Source organism: Castor canadensis, chromosome 6, assembly GCF_047511655.1.
Source record: "Castor canadensis chromosome 6, mCasCan1.hap1v2, whole genome shotgun sequence".
In the NCBI taxonomy this organism is placed as follows: domain Eukaryota; kingdom Metazoa; phylum Chordata; class Mammalia; order Rodentia; family Castoridae; genus Castor; species Castor canadensis.
Window position 1 is genome coordinate 139,730,121 of NC_133391.1, and position 18,681 is coordinate 139,748,801.

Sequence of the window (18,681 nt, forward strand, 5' to 3'; positions counted from 1 at the left end):
AGTTATTTTCGATCCTTCTGTGACTAAATTGAAACAGTTCATCTCTTCTCTGCTATTAGAATTTCCAGAAAAAGCAAAAAAACACTGAAGTAGAAGTTGACAGAGCAAAGAATGTAGTGGTATCTTTAAATTTATTTAATCTTGACAAGCAAACTCTTTCTTCAAAATTTCTAAAAACTGCTCTTAACTCACAGTTTCTCATTTTTTTCTTTTCTTTTGGCTGCACTGGGGTTTGAACTCAGGGCCTCACACTTGCTAGGCAGGTGTTCTTACCACTTAAGCCACTCCACCAGGCTTTTTTTTTTTTTTTTTTTTTGTAATAGGTTTTTTTCAAGATAGGGTCTTGTGAATTATTTGCTGGGGGGTGGGGGGGGTGGCTGTTTTCACACTGCAATCCTGATCTCTGCCCCCTGAGTACCTAGGATTACAGGGGTGAGCTACTGGCATCTGGCTCTCATATTTTCTTAATTGGTGGTAGGAGAAAATAAGTGACCTGTTGTTTTCTCCTCCCCAATTATGTCTAAGGCAATAATTTGATGAAGAGTATAGATATAAATCAGTAGATGAATTTTTATTAAAAAGCAGGGCACTAGTTTATAATAAAAACAATGCATTTTGTGTGCTGCTTTACTGAGTAGTACTTTTTGCCCTATAAAATTCCTTATTCAGACTTAAAGAGTCCTGTGAGATCTTGGTCCCTGCCTACTTCAATTCAGTACCACATTCACCATGGCTTAATGTGTTTTCATCTACCCTGCCTTTTCTTCCATTCTTGAACATGCCACGTTTCTTCTAGCCATAGACCCTTTGCTCTGCACATCAGAAACTTGGTTCTCACTTCAGACACCCTCTGCCTACCTTCTACTTCTGGCTCTCTTGTGATTGATTCCGTAAAGTCTTTGACTAAGATTCTCACCAAATGTTCTGGCACCTCCCTTTGGACTCTTTCTACATACTTCTTGCTTTGACTTCACTGATGTGGACTGCTTGCAGAATTTATCTGGCACTCAATTTTATAACTGAAGTTCAGAAGAGCTAGGTACCAATGGGGCCACCCTTGACCAATGGTGGGACATTGCTGGTGGGTAAATGCTTTCTCTCATCCCCTGGGCAGTCAGTTCTGAGATGCATTTCATATGACTCCTCATAAGATCCTATAGATCCTGTTGCCTGTGACCAGTTCAACAAACACCCTCATATTTCTTCTTTTTAGTTTAACTCCTGTGCATTTCTCCTGCATCCTGGGTTCATTTCCCAAATAAATGACTCATGTAAGGATTTATCTGGTTTTTGGAGAATCCAAGCTGAGATTGTTGGTCCCCAGAATGGCCCTAGAAAGCAAACCCTCAGAATGGAAGATTGGATCTGGTTCACCAGCCAATTGCAAAAACACTCCATTGTTTGTCGCTGACAAAATAATACCCCTTACATGAAAGATATCCCTTCCTAGAATCTGAATGTTTGCTTACATGACAAGATGTGATTAAGGCCCTTGATATAGGGAGATTATCCTGGATTGTCAAAATGAGCCCAACCTAATCATGTGGGTCCTTCAAAACAGACCATTTTTTCGTTGTGATCATAGGAAGATGTGACTATAGAAAGCTGAAGATGGGAAAAGGGAACTATGAACCAGGAATGCAGAGTGTCTAGGAGTTGAACAGGGAAAGGAAGTGGATTATTTCCTAGAGCCTCCAGAAAGCAATACAGCCCTGAAAACACCTTGATTTTTAATCATTGGGACCTGTGTCAGACTTCTGTCTCAGGAGCGTGAGATAAATGTGTTGTAATTTGTTATGATGAGGGAACACTGATAGTGTTGGTAAGTGGGTGGTGGAAACTCGTGGCATGGAACAACAGTCATCCTGAGAATCCTGTAAGGTGTAGGAGGAAGGTGAAGCACCTGTGGTACCTGTGGCACTTGAACAACGTGGTGCCATGATAGGCTGAATTTGTCCAGCCTTTATGAACTGTTTAGGAAGCCTGGAAAACAAAATGATAGGCTCAAGTCAGCTAACTACCAATTCAAGGAACACTGAAAGCCCAAGAGCCTATCTCCTGCAGTGTAAGGAAGCTACCTATAATAGGCTCAGAGTTTCATTTTAAGGTTGGAAAGTGCTAAGTCTTGACAATTCTTGATCAATGAATTGATAAAAAGAGAGAGGGACCCTAAGATCTAAGTTAGCATTGTGGATAAGCCTGGAAAAGTTGCAAACCATGGTTTCCCTAATCAACAGGCAGAAGGCAGCTCATTCTTGCCAAGGCTGCTTATGAGACAAATGCCTGCAAGGTGATGCTTGACCTCTTCCAGATCCTTTTTACCAATGCTTTCATTGCTCCCCAAACGAAAAACCAACCTGAGGTCTCAACACAGCCCAGTGGAGAAATGCAATTCCTGTCTGTGTGGAAATAGTGTAGACACTGATGAAATTGCAGAACGTGGCTAATTACTGTCAAATACGTGTGGTTGTTGGGTCAGAGGTAAAAGGGGAGAGGAGAAGTTAAGGCACAGTAAGGGAGAGTTTATTATCAGGGGAACTTTCACCCATGACTTGGAGTAAGGGACACCTGAAGCTGGTTGCTACTGAGGCATGATAATGGCAAACAGTAAATGAGGTGGAGATTGTGGGACTGACTTGGCATAGTTTAGAGTAACTAGGAGGTTCCAGGAGGTGTGAATATTTGAATTAATCACATGAGACTAAACAGCCACCTAACAGTATTCCTTAGGAGGACCCTGCTTTCACTAAGGCAATCAGAGTGCACTAGTGAGGGGTGTACCAGCGTCTATGACAGCAGTGTCACAGCAGAAAGAGCCACTGTGAAACTAAGCGTGCTGTCACAGTGGAGGTGATAGGATTCTAGAATGGCAAAGGAAAGGTGGACATAATATAATGAATGTTAAGACTGGAGTGTAAATCAAGGTGCCTTGATCTGCAGGGCTTTGTGACAATGGCTAATAGATCATGGAGTTCTGAGACAGCTGATTAGAATGTTACTTGACTTTTGTAACCAAGAAAGGGAAGGAGGGAGGGAGAGAAGAAACGCTGGTAGGTAGAAGGCTCTGTCACAATGGGAAAATTATTGTCCTTTATACAGCCTCCAGATGTAAGTCAATTTACACATCCAGTGCACAATGAAGGAGAGGGCTGATCTTGAGAAAAGGCCTTGCTTCCATAAGTGTATATGATACACATACCAAGAAATTTTTGAGGAATGTTGATACAGTTGTGGCTTTACATGAAGATGGAAGCTTAGAGAAACCATTTGATGAAGGGAGTTCTGGCCATAGGACTAGTTCCCCAATCTCCAAGTATATATTCAGGATAAATATACTTAGACTCCTGATCAGTGTAGTAAGAGCCATGTGGGAGGATGAACCACATAGAAATTCTCCCCATCCCACATGGGCAATCACAAGGAAATACAGCTGTCAGTGTCACTATCAAAAAAAAAAAATGGCTGTAAAGGCAGCAAGAATAATGGGCTACACTGTAATGTCATTTAACTTATCAGATTCCTGAAAACAAGCAGATGGGTAATGGGAGCCTGATGGTGCACTGCTCTTAGTCTCGGTTGTAGCTGCTATACTGGATGTGGTACCTTTACTGGCACTTGGTATGCACATTGATTTGGCAAATGCATTCTCAGTTTTCATCTGCAAGAGGATCAAAGCTTCACATTCCTCTGGGATGAACAATGATCCTCACTCTGTCACCACAAGGCAATGTTAAGCCTCTTGTTACATGTCACAGGATAGTCCAAAAAGACTGGTCATCTTGACATTCTGCAGAATATCATGCTGGTCCACTATATTGTGATAGCATGTGAGATGGATTTGGCTATCAGGAAGTGGCAGACACCCTAGTAAGACTTACTGGCATTATCAGAGCCATAGAGTCATAAATTCAGATGGCACAGCAGTGATTCACCCTCATTAGACTTGACATTTACTCAGAATATGGATTTGTCTTTCCTGCCAACAGTGTACCGTCCAATACAATCATGCTATGATCAAGTGAATACTTGATTCATTGTCATGCTATCTCACATAACATTGTCTGAATGACTACTTTTTTATAAAGAAGGTGGGGCAATGAGTACATGACCACAGATCTCCTTGTTCTACCATATACCTCGATATCAGAAGCAACCAGTATAAAGGGAAGAATGGCATGGCTTAGGTAAGGCCCCAGATATAAGTAACCTGCAGCATTGAAGTATGGTCCTTCAGGATTCAGTATGCATGCTTTAACAGTGACTCATGTACATCCATTAAAATACACAGGTCTGGGAACCAATGAGTGGAAGTCGTATTGACCTATCTCACCATCAAAATCAGTGACTCCCTCGAAGGTTTTGTACTCTTCTTTCCCACAACCTACTCTTGACCAGATAAGAGGCTTTGGTTCCCAGGGGACAGAGGAATGCTTTCAGGAGAGGACCCACCATTACATGGTCATTTGGGTTGCCCATACCAGTGGATAAGCAAACAAACAGAGGAGGTATACCAATGAGGATTTTTGACTCTAATTATCATAATGAGTTAAAGAGGACTATTTCAGGAACTCAAGAGATTCACTGATGTGTCACTTTTGGGCCTCATGATAATGTGAATAGGCAGAGGTAGCAATTATGGCCTAACGAAGACAAGGCCACTAAGGACTCATTCTTTGATGATAGAGGTCTGGTTATGGTACTCAATCTAGACCAGCTGAAATGCTGGCCAAAGGTGAAGGAAGCATAGGAGGGAAACAGGAAGGGTGATGGAGGAGGGAGGTATGAGTCCAAATTATGGCCTCAGGACCAGCTGTAGTAATGACTTCAGCTTAATGGATCTCAAAGCCTGGCCTCTGACTAACAGCATCAACATCGCCTGGAGACTTGTTAGAAATGCAAATTCTTGCCATCTCAGATGCACTGGCTCTCAGGGTGGCCTGAGGGGTTCAAGCCCTTCAGGTGATTCTGATGCACTGCAGCTTGAGAAGCACTGCTGCAGCGCCTCCTGACCCAGTGCATGGAGTCCTTCCCGGTCCCACTGCCTTGAAGGAGCACACAGAGGGTGATCTGAGTGGAGCAGGAGGTGGATGGGCTGTGTCACACTTCAGGTCCTTCCCGCCACACTGCTTCCTCCAGCACTGATACAGTGCTGACAACTTCCATGCCATTCTCCTTGGCCATACTTTCTCTCAGTCCAGTGCTGTGTACTCTTCTTTACTACTCCAAGGCTTCTCTGATACAAAGGCCTATGAGGTACAGGGAACCCATTTGGCACTCACAGAGCATACTCTGGAAATGCAGGGCAGGTGACAACATTGGCTGCCTTTGACCAGTGATGGACAGGAGCTGATGGAGAAATCCTTTCCCCTTCTGTAATCTGGGCAGATGCCTGAGATGTATTGCATAAGGCTCCTCAGAAGATCCTGCAGCACTCAGTACCAGTCACCTATGACACTGGCCAACTCCATAATGTGCCTTTGTATGGGCTGTCTTCGTTCCCCTCCCCCTCCCTCCTGTGTTATCGGATCACTTTCCAAATAAACAACTCTACATGGAAGCCTTTTTACCTTAGGCTGTGTTTGGGGAAACCCAATCTTAAACCCCTACCTGTCTGGATGTTCTTGGCATTTTCCAAGAGTCACACCTATTTCTCCTTCAGCTGTCACATGGAGTTTGCCTTCCCTGTCTGAAAGCATGTCAACCAATACTCAAACTGCCCTTCCTTAAAGAGCTAATCCAGCTTCTAATATCAGATTGCTTTGCTTGGATTCTCTGCACAGCATCTATTACTATTTGATATTTGTCTTTTGGGAAAAAAATAATATGCCTGTTAGTGCCTTGGTCCTTACTAGCATATCCTGGCCTTATTCTTTACTGTTTCCTCAGCACTTTAAACAGTGCCTGATACATAGTGGGCACTGAATAAATAATTCTTGATTAAACGAATGATAGAATTTGAGAAGAAGACAACAAGATCCCAAATCAAACCAAAACCTGAACTAATAGACTTGTGGGAAGGAAAATGCATATCTCAAATTTAAATTTATTTAAAAATTACAAAAGTGTCTCCACCCAAGTTGTACATGAAAAAATTTAAAAGCAGCAATGATCTTGGTTAATTACCAACAATTTGATGTAATTTATAAAATTGAACAAAATTTGGATGTGTGTCTTATGCCTCTGTAGACACGAGACCCTTTCTTTAGGTCTCTTTCTTTAGGGTCTGGCAGTATCATCATTGGCACACTTTCTGAAGCCTTTTTTCTTTGCACTCTATGTAAAATGATTCTATAGACCCCTGTGATTGAGCTTCGAGCATCTCTCCCTTGGTTATTTCGAATATGCTCTTCTGTAATACCCAAATGTTCTAAAGTGCTTTTCACCTCATTTTCTTCTTCTTTGAGGGTGCTGGTTTCTGACAAATGTTTAGGATCCAGTTGGAAAGGTTCCAGGGGAGTGGGGTATGGCACCCCTTGCATCCATTCGTTGTTCATGATGTAGCTGATCCCATACCTCTCTGTGGGTATGGGCTGAAGGACTCCCCGGATGAGCCGCTGGCAGGGCTCTGACACGTGTGGGGGCACGGTGTAGGAGCCCTCAAGGATACTCTTCTTTAATTTGGCCACAGTCTCTGCCCGAAATGGCATCGTGCCAGTCACCATGAAGTACAAAAGCACCCCCAAGGCCCAGATATCCACATAAACACCAACATAGTGCTCATCTCGGAAAAGTTCAGGTGCTGCATAGGGAGGAGACCCACAGAACGTGTTCAGCATTTCACCTTTTTTACTTACTGTGCTAAATCCAAAATCGCCCACCTTCACACAAGTGCTACTGGTATAAAATACATTTTCTGCTTTCAGATCTCTGTGAATAATTTGGTTTTCATGCTGTGGAAGAAAACATGGGGAGAGGTGAGAATCAGTTTTGAATTAAAATACCAAAATAAAAAATATCAGTTGGTCTGCAACAGTGAGGTGATGGTGGAGCAGTTATAGAAATTCAGTGGAGATCAACTTAAATCACGTGAGCAAATTCTATCATAACCTCTAGCTTGATGTAGCACCAACACACATCCACAAGTAGAACAAACATTGAATATCTTCTATGGGATGAGGACTGGAGTTTGTCCCACACATGTGAACTTGGAAATTAGTGCCAGAAATAATTTCCAGAGCTCATGAAACTCCACATTCTGAAATACAATCAAACAGTACACCTTGGTATTTCAGATCTTATCTAGGGTTTTCTGACTGAGTGATCTCTTGATTGGGTCAAGAGCAGGAAGACTTGGAGTTCTCCTCCAACCTGCCAGCCAGGCTTCTCTGAGTGAGCTCTTTTATCTTTACATAATTCAGCAGAAGGGAAGAGGCTACATTTGTCAAGTTTTAAGCAACAGATCCCACAGTGGGTTGTGAGCACACGCTCCTTCTCACCCATGCACTCTAGAACCAGACAATCTTCTCAGGACCTTTGACCTGTTCAGTGTCAAGGGCTCTTGGAAAATGGTTTAGGGTTACTTTTCCTAAAGGGTCCTTTGAATTAAGAATCTAGACTTTGGTGTCTGACAGTCTGGTCAGTTGTAGGTTCAATTATACCATCTGTATAACATGTCACTTTTCTTCTTTGTAAAATGGGATACTGATAACCACACCTCGTAAAGCTGAGGTGAGAACTGTACATGCTGATCAACAGTCTTTGGCATGGTCCTTACACATAAACAAACTCAATAAAATTTGGATCTGTGCCTGTGATTCACCCTTCCTAAGAGACTCAATTGCTTGGGAGAAATGGCAGGACACCCAGAGTCTCTTCTGTTCTCTCACCAGATTACTCATAGTAGGTGTGCAAGTCAGGTTTCTTCTGTGTGCCCAGCAAGATGGCCAACTCTAGAAAGGGCACAAAAGAACCAGACAGTGTGCTTTAGGAGTCCAGGTTTATCTAAAGAAATAATCAGAACTAAAATAAAAATAACTCTTAATAAGAAGCAACGTGCTGGGTTCAGAGGCAGTAAGAGCTAGGGGAGCTCCCTGACGTCAAGAAAGTTCAGTGTGAGCTGCCCTAGTACTGAAGCAAGTTCAACAACAGCCCTCTGAAGTACTTGGGTGATGGCACACTACAGCCCACATTCCCAAGATTCACTCCTAACCCTGCTCACCATGTGCTTTACGGCAGACACAATCTGGGAGAAGATGAGCTTGCTTTCTGGTTCAGAGAATTTCCCTTCAGTGTTAATTTTCCCAAACAGCTCCCCACCCCCTGCATACTCCATCACCAAGTGGAGCTTGGATAGGGTCTCCACGACTTCGTAAAGGCGGATGATGTTGGGATGGTGCAGTTTTTCCATGCTGGAGATTTCCCGGGATAGTAGCCTTTGGGTTTTCTGGTCTAATTTGGTTTTGTCCAGGATTTTAATAGCCACCTTTTCTGGAAAGAAAACAAAAAAGTCAAAGGACATGCCGAGTTTTTGTTTGTTTTTATAGGAGAACAAGTGTTAAGAACTGGAAGAGTCCTGGATGGGTTTCTTTATTTTTCTAGACACAGAGGTAAATGGTGGCTCCAAAGTCCACAGAGCTTATCCGTGGGAATGACAAAGCAATTCTCAAGTTGAATATCAGTGCTCCTCCTTTAGATCAGGGAAGGTCTTCCACACACAGGATTTGGTGCCAACTCCTGTCTCCCAGGAGAGTTTTTTTGTTTGTTTTTTGGGGGGTTTGTCCTACTAAGATTTGAACTCAGGTCTTTGTGCTTGCTAGGCAGGTGCTCTACCACTTGAACCACACCTCCAGTCTCCAAGGGAGTTTTTAGTTGTGGTCTTTACCTGGCTTTCCAGATTAAGTCAAAAGAGCCACAGTTCTTTTTTTTAGCTCAGAGAGCCATTTATTTTTTTCACTTTATTTTTTTTTTGTGTGTGTGGGATTAGGGTTTGCATTCAGGGCTTCATGCTTTTAAAGCAGGTACTCTAATGCTTGAGACACACCTCCAGACTATGAGAGACCTTTTAAAACCGACCTGGCCTGTCTCTTCAGCTTCATTGTAAGTCCTGTCTACTAACCCCAACTTCCTACTCAGCCTTTACTACAATTACAGATCTGTTTGCTATTCCCTGAAGAAGCGAATCTTCATGCCTGGGACCATTCTCCTATCTGAATCATTCTTACTATCCCTCGTTCCCTATTCTGTATTCAGTTGATTCCTGATAATCCTTCAAGGCTAGCTTCATAATTAATGATTCCAGGAAGTCTTGTATGACACCTGCTTAGGATGACCATGATGCCGAAGTTCTGGGGGTTCAGAGTTTGCTGCAATCTCAGCCCATTTGCCTGTAAATGTTGACTCCCCGCTCCTCTTCTCCATGCATGGATGAGTTTTATCTGACTTTGTCAGTGGCTGCCATGTAATGTAAAGTATCAGGCACAACAGTACTCAGTGTTCACGGAGTGTAGGTGGAGACAGAGCAAATGGCACAGTGTGGCACTGCACTGTGCAGCTGACAGAAGGATTCATTGGTACAATGATTCTGGATTGTGGTTTGGTGTTATGTGTTAAAACCTTAAAGATGGTCACACACTTTGGCCCAACCATTTCACTTTTAGGAATTAATTTTTTTTTTTTGAGTCAAGGTTGTTATGTAGCCCAGACTAACTTCAAACTCAAGGTCCTTCTGCTTCAGCCTCCTGAGTGTTGGGATTACAGGAATATGCCACTGTATCCAGCTCTTAGCAATTAGTCTTAGAAAAATAATCTGACACATATACAAGGATATGCATGTAAGACTTCTGTAATACTGGGAACAGCTCAAGTAGCCAGGTAGTTAAAGTGTAGTCCATCTGTCTTTATGATGGCACATCAAAAATAATGATGTTGCTCTGTATTTAGTTAAATGAAAGGATGTTAAAAATATATTAAGTGAGAAAAAATACAAATATGCATCTGGATAGAAAAAATATGGTAGGATATTCATGAAAATCTTTAGAAGAATCATTTTCTATTTGGTGGATCACAGATGGTTTTCCTTTAAATTTTATTTTTCTTACTGATTTTTTTTCTAAATATAGAATGTGTGATGGTTACTCTTAAAAATGAGTGAATCTTAACTCCATAATAAAACATCATTCATTTTTTGGTTCCAACTGAGCCAGACTTTCTGGCAGGTAAGAAAGAAGTTACTACCAGGCAAGTAAAAAGGAGAGAACAGGACCACAAAGTGCCTGTTTGACCTATTTGCAAAACCACTGCCTTGAAGAACGTTGTCACAGAAGTTCTTGCCATGAAAATTGGCACTGTTAGTTTAAAATAGGAGTGTTACAGTCAGCCTAGGCTTCTGCAATGGAAAGAGGCAAGGTTTACTGGTGTCTGATGTGGTCAGTGCTTCCTTTGGTAAAGGCTATATTGAACAGTGAGGAGGCCAACCACAAAACAGCAACCCCCGCTCCACCTAGGGTTTGGCTAATCTCAGCAAAAGTACTCCAGTGGCAATCCTTGGGGCGTTCTTCCTCCCCTGGTTACATCTTTTGTATGTTTTACTCATTAGGGTTGATTCCTTTCATCTGTTTAACTGAAACTGGACGCTTCTGGTTTTGTGCAGGTTGTTGAGCGAACTGATATTTTAAGGGCTGGAATAATGGAGTCCACCCTTTGGTCTCACAAACTCCCTGTAGAAGGGTCTTCCCCTTGTTTCTCCTCCTTACTGACTCAGATTTCTATGATTATACTGGTCACAGTTTGCTCCCTCATCTCCCTAAAGCAACTGTCACACTTCTGTATATTTAAGAATCAGGTGGTGGGTAGGTGTCAGACTGCTGTCACAAATCTCCTTTTGTCACAATCCTAGTCTTCTTTTCCTTCCCATACCTTTTGTGTCCCTTCTCATCCCTTCCCTTTCATTTCCATGGCTCTTAACAAAGGCTTCCCTCCCAGGGCCAGAGCCAGGCAGGAAAGGTTCTGTGACAGTGAGTGCTTCCTTAATTCTGCTCTCTAGGTGCCTAGATTGCCCCACCCTGAGTTAAGTCAAACTATAGACATGCCTTACAATATAAATGTGTAATCATATAAAACTTTCTTTGGGGGGTATTGAACTCAAGGCTTTGCACGTGTGAGGCAGGTGCACTTGAACCGAGCCTCCAGTCCTATATTTTAAAGTCCCTGTTTTTCTAAATTGTTGCTTAGTGGTTGAAAATATCGTCCATGAAGAACTGGGTCTCTAAATCTACTCTTTCAACACATGCTCAATGAGAATTTGCACGCACCAGGCAGTGAGAAAAACACCCCAAAAACCCTGATCTAGATAAACAATAGAAAGGCCTTCCTGAGTAAGGGCACTTACATTGTGAGGAGGAGGTGAGGGTGGTATGGGGTAGGCAGGTAGAGATGGAATAATAACACAAATGAGCCAGGAAATAGGTGCAGCACCATATCCAAGTACATTTTGCCAAGTATCCTTTTCCACCATTGCTCTGGAGTAATGGTTGACTGTGATTGACACTACTTGGTACAATGGCCAGTGGTCCCCAGCAATGACCCCAACAGTCCTCATTTACATCTCATTATAGTTGTGGTTTTATGCATGCATCTTTCCTCAACATCTTGGCTCAACATTTTGGCTCTGAGGACACCTTAATAGGCAAACCACTCCCCACTCCCCAGTTCTTGGAAAACTCAATTATGTAAATGTCCTTAATATAATCCTTTGCATAATCATTAACCTCTATGCATAAAAGTGTTTAAGACTGGAGGCTGGGGCACTTGAATGCCTGGTCAAGTTGTCTGCCCTCACTTTCCTTTGGGAGTGTTCTATTGCTTTATAAGATTTCTGCTTTAATAAAGTCTAGCTTTGCTAGGTGCCAGTGGCTCACACCTGTAATCCTGACTACTTGGGAGGCTGAGATCAGGAAGATCACCATTTGAAGCTAACCTGGGAAAATAATTCATGAGACCTCATTTACAAACTAACCAGAGCAAATGGACTGAAGGCATGGCTCAAGTAGTAGAGTACCTTCTCTGCAAGTGTGAAGCCCTGAGTTCTTGCCATCAATCTCCCCTGATAAGGGGAGAAGCCCATGGGGATGGTGTGTATGCACCAGCCTGGTCAAAACATAACATTTGTCTCAAGGACCTGAGAGGAGCCTGCTAGGCTGGAGATAGAATGATGGAGAATTGGCCCCAAATTAGCCTGACACTAGGCAGGGTGAGGTAACCTACAGCTTTGGATTCCTTTACCTTTACTATAATGGGAAAATCTAATGGGAAGAGGCTATAATCTGGCTCCCACTATAGGAAGGGCAGTCTGGCTGCAGGGCAAAAGTATGTAGAAGGGCAGCCAGCTTGAGAGCGGGGCATGCTTTAGCAGGCGGTTATTAAAGACGACCCTTTTGGTGGTGGCAGAAGACAGAGAAGAAAGTGCACAGATTTGAGATATCAACCCTCTCTTTCACCACATCTGGTACGTCTAATCCATGTCCTTCCTACTGAGTGACACATTCTTTAAACCCAGACTTGCAAACTCCAATGTCTAGAGGCCAGGTGGCAATAGCAAAGCAGAGAGCAAAACATTGGAGTCCTGAAGTTTACCTGTGCTGCTATGCAACTCCAGATGATGGTTACTATTTGGAATGTAGGCCTCATGTTGTCAACACTTCGGATTTTTTTTTAATGTTTCAAGAGAAGCAAGACAACTGCACAATTTCTATGTAAAAGCTTCCAATTATTAAACACCAGCAACTAATTCAAACTTCAAACCTAGACTAGACCAAGCAAAATATGTCTACAGGACCAAGGGGAGAGGGGCAGGAGTGGATATTAGAACCTAGAAAGAGTGTTGTATAGAGAAAACTGCCTCTAGAGGGGCCAAGACTTCTAGATGCGCAGTCATACTCTGGCTACTCTTCAGATCATGTAAATCTTTCACCTTTTACTAAACACAGAGCTAGCCTGAATCAACTTTCCAGTGAGGAGCTGGAGGAATGGAGGTCAGGCCTTTCTTCTCCTTCCACTGATCCCTTGCATGGTCTCCCGAAAGACCAAGGTCAACTAAAACCCAGAAGACCGAGATGTTATAGTCTGGGTCAGAAAGCAAGATGAAGGACAGAGAAGGGATCTGGAGGGTTGAATGGTGAACTTGGGAGGAAAGTGCTAGTTCAATGGGAACATAGAATATGAGGATGGGGTGTACCCCTAGTCTGGAGGCCTGGAAGATTTTTAACACTTTCCCTAGATCTTGATTAAGACTTTGCTGGAGGAAAGTAGGGGAGAGTCAATAAGAAGAGGTTCTAAATGCAGGGAAGGGTAGGAGAGAAGGTCTTGAGACAGGAAAGATATTGATATTTTAGGGTAATGGTCTATAAGGTATTCTGACTGGCAATAAATATTGTATGGCATTCACTCTAATATATGTATATTCATTTATAAATCATGTGCGTATACTATTAATATACATATTTTAAATATGAATGACCATAGAAATTTAAAAGATAAAATTACAAATAAATACAAACAAAGTTCTAATATTTTCCCCCATCCCAGAGAATCATCTTGGGCACCCCATGGGGTATGTGTATCCCACTTTGGAGAACACTGCCTTTGAGGAATTAAAAGAAGAAAACAGGGCTGGCACATGGGGCATGAAAGAAAATGGAAGCCAAGATGAGGCTGGAGAGTTAGCCATGGCCAAGGTTTTGAGAGTCACATCTGGGACCACGTGTTAAGGACAGTAAGAAGTCATTGGAAGGTTGTAAACAGCACGATTAGGCTTGCATTTTCTAAGATCATTTCTGGCTGCAGTGGCACGAATAATGTAAATGTGGGTGGTAGAGTATTTAGGAGGTAAAACCAGTAAGCCTTGGTGTCTGGCTGTTAGGGCTAAGGGGGAAGCCAGGGTTTCTGGGTTGAGCAACTGCAAAGATGGCAGCATTCACTAATGATGATGTCTTTTGCTGTCCTCACAGTTTTGCACACTCCCTCCATTCCTCTGCCTGTCTCACAGTGTTGGGTTCCCTCAGCTAAACCACAGCCCTGGTTAAATCTAGCTCCCTGTTATAGTATGACTTGTCTTGCTTTGCACTCAGGATCAAAAAACCTCCTTGCCTTTTTTTTTGGTGGTACTAGGGTTTGAACTTAGGGCCTTGTGCTTGCACTCTACCATGTGAGTCACACCTCCAGTCCATTTTTGCTCTGGTTATTTTGGAGATAGGGGTCTCTTCCAGGCTGTTCTCAAACTGTGATCCTACTGATCTCAGCCTTCCAAGTACCTAGGATCATAGGTGTGAGCCATCAATGTACAGCTGGTCACTGTCTATTTTGTTCACTGCTGTATCCTGGAAGAATGCCTATTACAAAAAAGTGTTCAATAATCAGTGAATGATTTCATTTTGTCATTACAAGAACCTAGGGTTATTCTCACATCAGTTTTTTGCACCTTGCTTTTTCACTTACCATGTTCCATACATCTTCCATGTTATTACAGTCTAGAGGTTATAATATAATATTGGTTGTAATAAATCCAATATTGGATTTATTTATAGGATGGATTGACTTTAGGGAATAGATTCCCTAAGGACCTTGTTGGCCTTGAACTCACCATTCTCCTGACTCAAATTCCTGAGTGCTGGGCTTACAGGCATGACCCACCACATCTGGCTTACCTAATAATTTTTAGCAAAGAGAATTCAATTTTAATTTGGTATTTTAATGAATGCAGTCACAAGGAACGATCACTTTCTTAAAACCAATGGGTCTTCTTTACCATCTACCACAGACTGAGTTAGTTCCCATCTTTGACCTGAAGATGACAGACAGCACAGAGCAACTACCAGAGCAACTTCTGTGCTCCATCTGCTCTTCTCCATCACTACTGGGCTTTCATGAGATGTTAGTATATTAAAAAATTTGTCAAATATTTGCTATTTATAATGCTTGTGAGGGAACTCTAAGTTGCAATATGATACAATATCTGATACCAGGGAGCTTGTAACTAGAACCCCAAATATTTTCAGTATACCTTGGATTTTGTTAAGCTCCAAATCTTTACTTCCCAGCCGTGACCTCCATGAAGCTCCAAGTCAGTGCTTCCAAATCTTGACTCTCACATGAATTTCTTCTGCAATTTACTATTCACTTCTAAATCATTAAAACTGAAAACACAGGAGTCATTGTCAATTCTTCCCCTTGTCCCTTCCTGCTCTTGCCTGTGCAATAGATCATAAGGTTTTCTAATATTCTAAATCATTTTTCAAATGCATCCCCTTCTCTGCATCCTCACTGCTACTCCTTGGTTGTGATGAACATCATCATTCATCTGAACTTCTAACAGTCACTCTCCAATTTCAATTCACCTTCCTCACTAAAATCAAATCATATTAACCATTTGCTTAAAGCTCTCCAGTGGCTCCCCGATATCTGACAAAATTCAAATACACAAGAAGATTCCCTGTGATCAAAACCCTGCCTTATGTCCCCATCTTATGTCCCACTATGCTGCAAATGCTCCATGCACCAGCTCTGCTTTACTTTTAAATCTCCATGGACCCCCCACACTGCTTCATATGTCCATGTTATTTACATCCTGTCTCTCTTCCTGGACTTCTTTTTTCCCCTGTGAAATGTCTCCACAAACCTCACAGCTAAGCGCAAGCGTGCTCAACAGACCTTTCAGGATTGTGCCTGACCCAAGTGGGTACACCATTGGCACCTTTTTCTGCAACAGCTCTTATCAACAGTTTTCTGTCTGTCTCTGAGTCCCTATCAGGCAAGAAGTGTATCTCACTTATGGAGGTCAGGTCCAGAACAAAGCAAGTACTTAGGGGATATTTATTATACATTGTTGCTTTAAAAAAGGAATTGATGAGCCAATGAATAAGTAAACTGAAAGAGAAGAATAGGTCCTAGAAACATGACACTGGAGTAGGAGGGAAGAGGAGGAGGTCAGGAAGGGTAGTAACAGAGAAAAGCACAGACACCCGCTGCCTCTTTTACTTTTATTGGTGACAACAGATGGGATATAAAATATTCAAAAGCTGAGTGCATCATCTCTTTTGAGAAATTTCTAATCAGCGTGAAAGGGGAGCTCGAATGGCTCTCAACCTGCCCTATCAGCTTGCAAGACTTGAGGGAATCTATACTGCTAGCCCATGTTGGAGACTTTTTTCTAGAGATCTAGAGCAGCTGGTGCTCTTTATTTACTTATTTTTATTATTTTTCTATGTTTTAGTTACTGCCCTGGGAGCTGCCCCTGAAATGCTTTGACTTCCTGATAATTATCTCATTTTCTTATCCAGACTGTTCATGTTTCCTAGAAAACCTGATGCCAAGTTGGCTTACTATGGCGGCCACATTTGGACAAAGCACCATCTACTTTCCTGATCCCTTTTGCACATACCATCCCATACACCAGGGACAACACTGTACCTTTGACAACAGGGAACCATGTGGGAGGTAAGGCAGGAGGAGAGCATGTTATGAGGCCACACAAGGAACCTAGAACAAGGCACAGCAGGGAAGTGTCACGTTCTCTGAAACTCATGGGGACAGGTATGAAGTTACTTTTATAATAAACTCAATTCACCATATAAATACCAATTATTACTTTGTAACTTTTTCTTCTGTCCTCCTCACATTATGGCCTGTCTATAAAATGAATACGTTTTTATTTCTGTGTCATGATTTCTCAGCTAATTTGGTTACTGTCACTATAGTGGGTATGTCTCCTCAACCTGCTGCCTCTCTACTCTCTCTCCTCAGAGACACTTCATGACCTTGGGCTCTGCTGAGAGAGTACTGAGCAAGAGACCTAAGAGCTGCTGCCTTGACTCATTGGCTAGCCAGGGAGCAAACATATTCCCCCTTCAAAATTTGAACAGAAGTAGTGTGGAACTGATGGGGTAGAGATGGGCAACGAAGCTGAAGAGTTATGTAGACCCAGGAGTGGCCACCACCATTCTTGACCACAGTGTACCCTTGGGTAAAACAGAGAAGAAAGATGAAGAGTGATCATGGGAAGAAGCCTCAGAGAAAGTGAAGGAGATGGAAAGAGTGATATCTTAATTCCCTGTTCTACTTCCCTGCTGTGGGTCCATAGAATTCCCAGGACTCCATATGCCCCTTTCTGTGCGAGCTAACTTGGGTAGACCTCTGTTCTATGAACGGAATGATGCATAACTCAGGCCTAAGGAATCTAGACTTCTCTGAAAGAAGACTAATATTAGTGCCTAATGCATGCTTAGACCCATGACACAAACTCAATCTATTATATATTTGTTTTCTGCTCCTCTCCACAATCTAATGTACTTGATATATTAAGCTTAAGTTCTATGTGAGAAAACTGAGGCACAGAATGAGGAAATAACTTATTTAGGGTTGCACAGATGGAGAAAAAAGAAAGAATTGGAGTTCCACCCAGGTCTGGCTGACTCCAAACCCTCAATACTGCACTACCTTCTGCCATGTAAAGACATGATGGCAGCTCTCTCCTGGACACTTTGTGGATGGGGAGGACTGGCAGGAGACGGCTGTAAGAAGAGCCCTGGATGCCTTTGTGAGATCTGGTTACTGCTAAAGTTTGGATATGAAATGTCCCCCAAAGGTCCATGTGGTCCCAAGACCATGGTGGTTTCAGGAGGTGACAGAACTTTTAAGAGGTGGGGCCTAGTGTAAGGAAGTGAGGTCAAAGGAAATGTCTTTTAAGGAGATCTTGGGACACTGGTCTCTTCCTGTCTCTTTTTGCTTCCTGGCTTCCATGAGGTCAGCAGCTTCTTCTGCTATGTCCTCACCATAGGTCCTAAGGCAGTAGGCCAAGTGATGATGGACTGAAACTTCTGAATTGTGAGCCAAAATAAACTTTTTCTTCTTAAAACTTTATTATCTCTACTTTTTTGTCACAGTAACACAAAACTGACTAACACAGGACTCTTATTACTCCTTAATTATTTCCTGTTTCTTTGACCATTCTGAAGACATTTTGAGGGCAAGACCACTCCTTGGGAATATTTCCAAAAGGAAGAAGAATGCCCATAGGCATGAAGAAGCAGCAGTACCTGGCTAGCTTTGGCTTGCTTATTCAGCATAGGGTGTGATAGTTGCCTCTTCCACAGTATGCCAAAATCCTGAGGTAGTCTGGTGGGATAAGGAGAGAGCCAAGCTCTAAATCTGTCTCTGTCATGACCTTGGGACAGCTACTTCTGGGCCTCTGGTTTCTCATTTGTAATCCCATAGGAGACTGGATGAAGTCAGGTTTCCCAAAGTGGATCCTTTAACACTCACAGAGCATCAAATAATTTTAGTGCTTGTAAACAGCCCTTAGTAGTGCTGAATTACAGCATAAAAGTGTCATTCTCATTGTTTCTTGAATTCTCCTAATTAAATTAAAGAGAAAGTCTCAGATTGGGGATTAACATGGTTTTTTTTCCTCCAATTACTTTCTGTTACTTGGTAATTTTCCTTTAAAACTTTTCAATTTGATTGCCTTATATTTATTTTTACCATTCTGGTATGAGTTCATCCATATTCATTTTTATCATTACCTTCCAAGCAAGTGAAGTTGATTCTTCACTATTGTAATATTAATTTCCCTTTAAAATAAATTTATTTAAGTAAAAAATAAAGTTGCACCAATGGTAGCTATCATTTATTGAGTAGCTTATATAGGTCTTGTACTTTACATGTGTTATTTCTAATTTTTCCAAAATTCTA

The 18,681-nt window shown here is 42.2% G+C and overlaps 1 protein-coding gene across 4 annotated transcripts in view; it reads right to left on the reverse strand.

The window, feature by feature from the left end:
• Positions 1 to 348: 348 nt before the first annotated feature.
• Positions 349 to 18,681, reverse strand: part of Nim1k (NIM1 serine/threonine protein kinase) — a 56,801-nt gene continuing 38,468 nt past the window's right edge. For 3 of the 4 annotated variants that reach the window (XM_074077532.1, XM_074077534.1, XM_074077533.1), the window contains exons 3-5: positions 8,159 to 8,427; positions 7,827 to 7,889; positions 349 to 6,890 (exon numbers count right to left, since the gene is read on the reverse strand). In XM_074077532.1, coding sequence (XP_073933633.1) covers positions 6,141 to 6,890; positions 7,827 to 7,889; positions 8,159 to 8,427 — 1,082 coding nt within the window. In that variant the 3' untranslated portion in view covers positions 349 to 6,140. The remainder of the gene's footprint in view (positions 6,891 to 7,826; positions 7,890 to 8,158; positions 8,428 to 18,681) is intronic. The other variant, XM_020185283.2, reaches the window with a different exon arrangement.